The sequence below is a fragment of the Elephantulus edwardii genome, unplaced genomic scaffold (assembly GCF_000299155.1).
Source record: "Elephantulus edwardii isolate Elephantulus edwardi_28Jun2011 unplaced genomic scaffold, EleEdw1.0 scaffold00019, whole genome shotgun sequence".
In the NCBI taxonomy this organism is placed as follows: domain Eukaryota; kingdom Metazoa; phylum Chordata; class Mammalia; order Macroscelidea; family Macroscelididae; genus Elephantulus; species Elephantulus edwardii.
The window spans coordinates 18,833,101-18,834,979 of NW_006399769.1; the positions used below are offsets into that span (position 1 = coordinate 18,833,101).

At 40.9% G+C, this 1,879-nt stretch overlaps 1 protein-coding gene across 1 annotated transcript in view; it reads left to right on the forward strand.

Annotated features, from left to right (window-relative positions):
• Window positions 1-1,879, forward strand: part of PRKD3 (protein kinase D3) — a 138,073-nt gene that overhangs the window by 93,211 nt on the left and 42,983 nt on the right. Inside the window, exons 9-10 of the mRNA XM_006882391.1 lie at window positions 215-292; window positions 1,514-1,790. Of these exons, the coding sequence (XP_006882453.1) occupies window positions 215-292; window positions 1,514-1,790 (355 nt within the window). The remainder of the gene's footprint in view (window positions 1-214; window positions 293-1,513; window positions 1,791-1,879) is intronic.

A 1,879-nucleotide genomic window follows, 5' to 3' on the forward strand; every position in this document is an offset into this window, starting at 1 on the left:
ATTTTTGCATCAATATTCATGAGAGATATTGGCCTATAGTTTTCTATTTTGGTGGTGTCTTTTCCTGGCTTTGGTATCAAAGATGTGTTTGCTTCATAGAATGAATCTGGGAGGGTTCCATCTTCTTCTATTTTCTGAAATAATTTATGTAGAATTGGTAACAGGGGAACTGTTACTTTTTTTTTTAACTTCACAGAATCTTTTTGTTTTATAGAGAAAGAGGCATTACTGGAGACTTGACAGTAAATGTCTAACACTGTTTCAAAATGACTCTGGATCAAAGTATTATAAGGTAAGAAGTTCCGTTTTAAGAGTGTGTATATAAAAAGACTGTATTTTTCAACTCTATCAACGATAAATTATTCTTTTTCAGAATTCTTATTATGGCACGCTAATATAGTTTCCTTGGAAGGAGGAGTGGCATCCACTTCCATAATAGCTTGCCTCCGGAAACTCTATGAACCTGGAGAGAGGATGAAAGGCACCCAAGCGTCGAGGACTCTCCTTAATAGGGTCGCTATGAGTCGCCTGCGACTTGACGGCACTTAACAACAACATCATTCCTGCTGTCACTATTGGATTTTTTTTTTATCGAGGCACCCTTCCTCACCCTTCCTTACCTTCCATAGCAGCCCTGCTTCCAAAAGTTGGTTGGTCATTGCTTGGTTTTGTCCAACCTGTGGTTTCCCTGTAGATCTTTGATTAAGATTTGACTGTTTACAAGGTTCTGTGATCACTGCCATCCATCCAAAAAACAATGTTGTAGTCAGTGCTTCTCCTAATTTCGAGTCCATTCCTGGGTGCTTATTTTGGCTTCTCTTTGTACTATCCTTTTTTATTGCCTTACCTCATGGTTTCCAATGATTCAGGCAGCCAGATACCAAGCAAGATTGTAAATGTAGCTGTTGGGTCAGTTAGACAGAGAATACAAACTGATGACTTTGTTTAAGTTGGGACATCTTTTTATGTGGGGGTTCCTTCCCCTTCCTCATTTCTTTAAAGTCAGTTTCTTGGTTTACGAAGTCAGCTAAATGTCTAAACATAAATCATCATAAGCTTTCCCTCAATGGGCAGAACCATAAGAGAGAGCTCAGGCTGCCTCCACTGAGTCCTTTTTTTTGCTTTTGCTGCCATTATTCCTGGGCTTCCACTCCTTAGGGGCTGTATTTTGCAGACTACGGGATTAGAGAAGTAGTTGTTTAGGACAATTAGAAAATGACAGCTGCTGAATGTAGTGGCTGATTGTCTTTCTAACTCCTCTTGCTCACACTCTCCCAGCCTGCTCCAGGCCTGAGTCACTGCTGTAGCCGTTGTCTGTCCTGCTCTGTCTCCAGCATTGCTGGTAGTATGAATGATATAAAGCACATACCGTGGTATTATATGACTATATTCCGTGTGCTTCACACTGGGCATACATGTGTGTTGGGGTTAGTGATATCTGTTAGAAATGTGTTATCTTTACACTAGAAAATGTATCTCATGTAATCATTTTCCAATGCTTAATATGTTTCAGGAAATCCCACTTTCAGAAATTCTTCGTATTTCTTCACCACATGACTTCACAAACATTTCACAAGGCAGCAACCCGCACTGTTTTGAGATCATCACTGATACGATGGTATACTTTGTGGGTGAGAACAATGGAGACAGCGCTCATAATCCAGCTCTTGCTGCCACTGGAGTTGGACTTGATGTAGCACAGAGCTGGGAGAAAGCAATTCGCCAAGCCCTCATGCCTGTGACTCCCCAAGCAAGTGTTTGCACTTCTCCAGGACAAGGGAAAGATCACAGTAAGCAGTAACTTTGTTGAAGACTCCCCACCCCCCCATTTAAATCATAAGCATTTTATAGATATGGATGTGGCTGTGTTTCTGTGTGT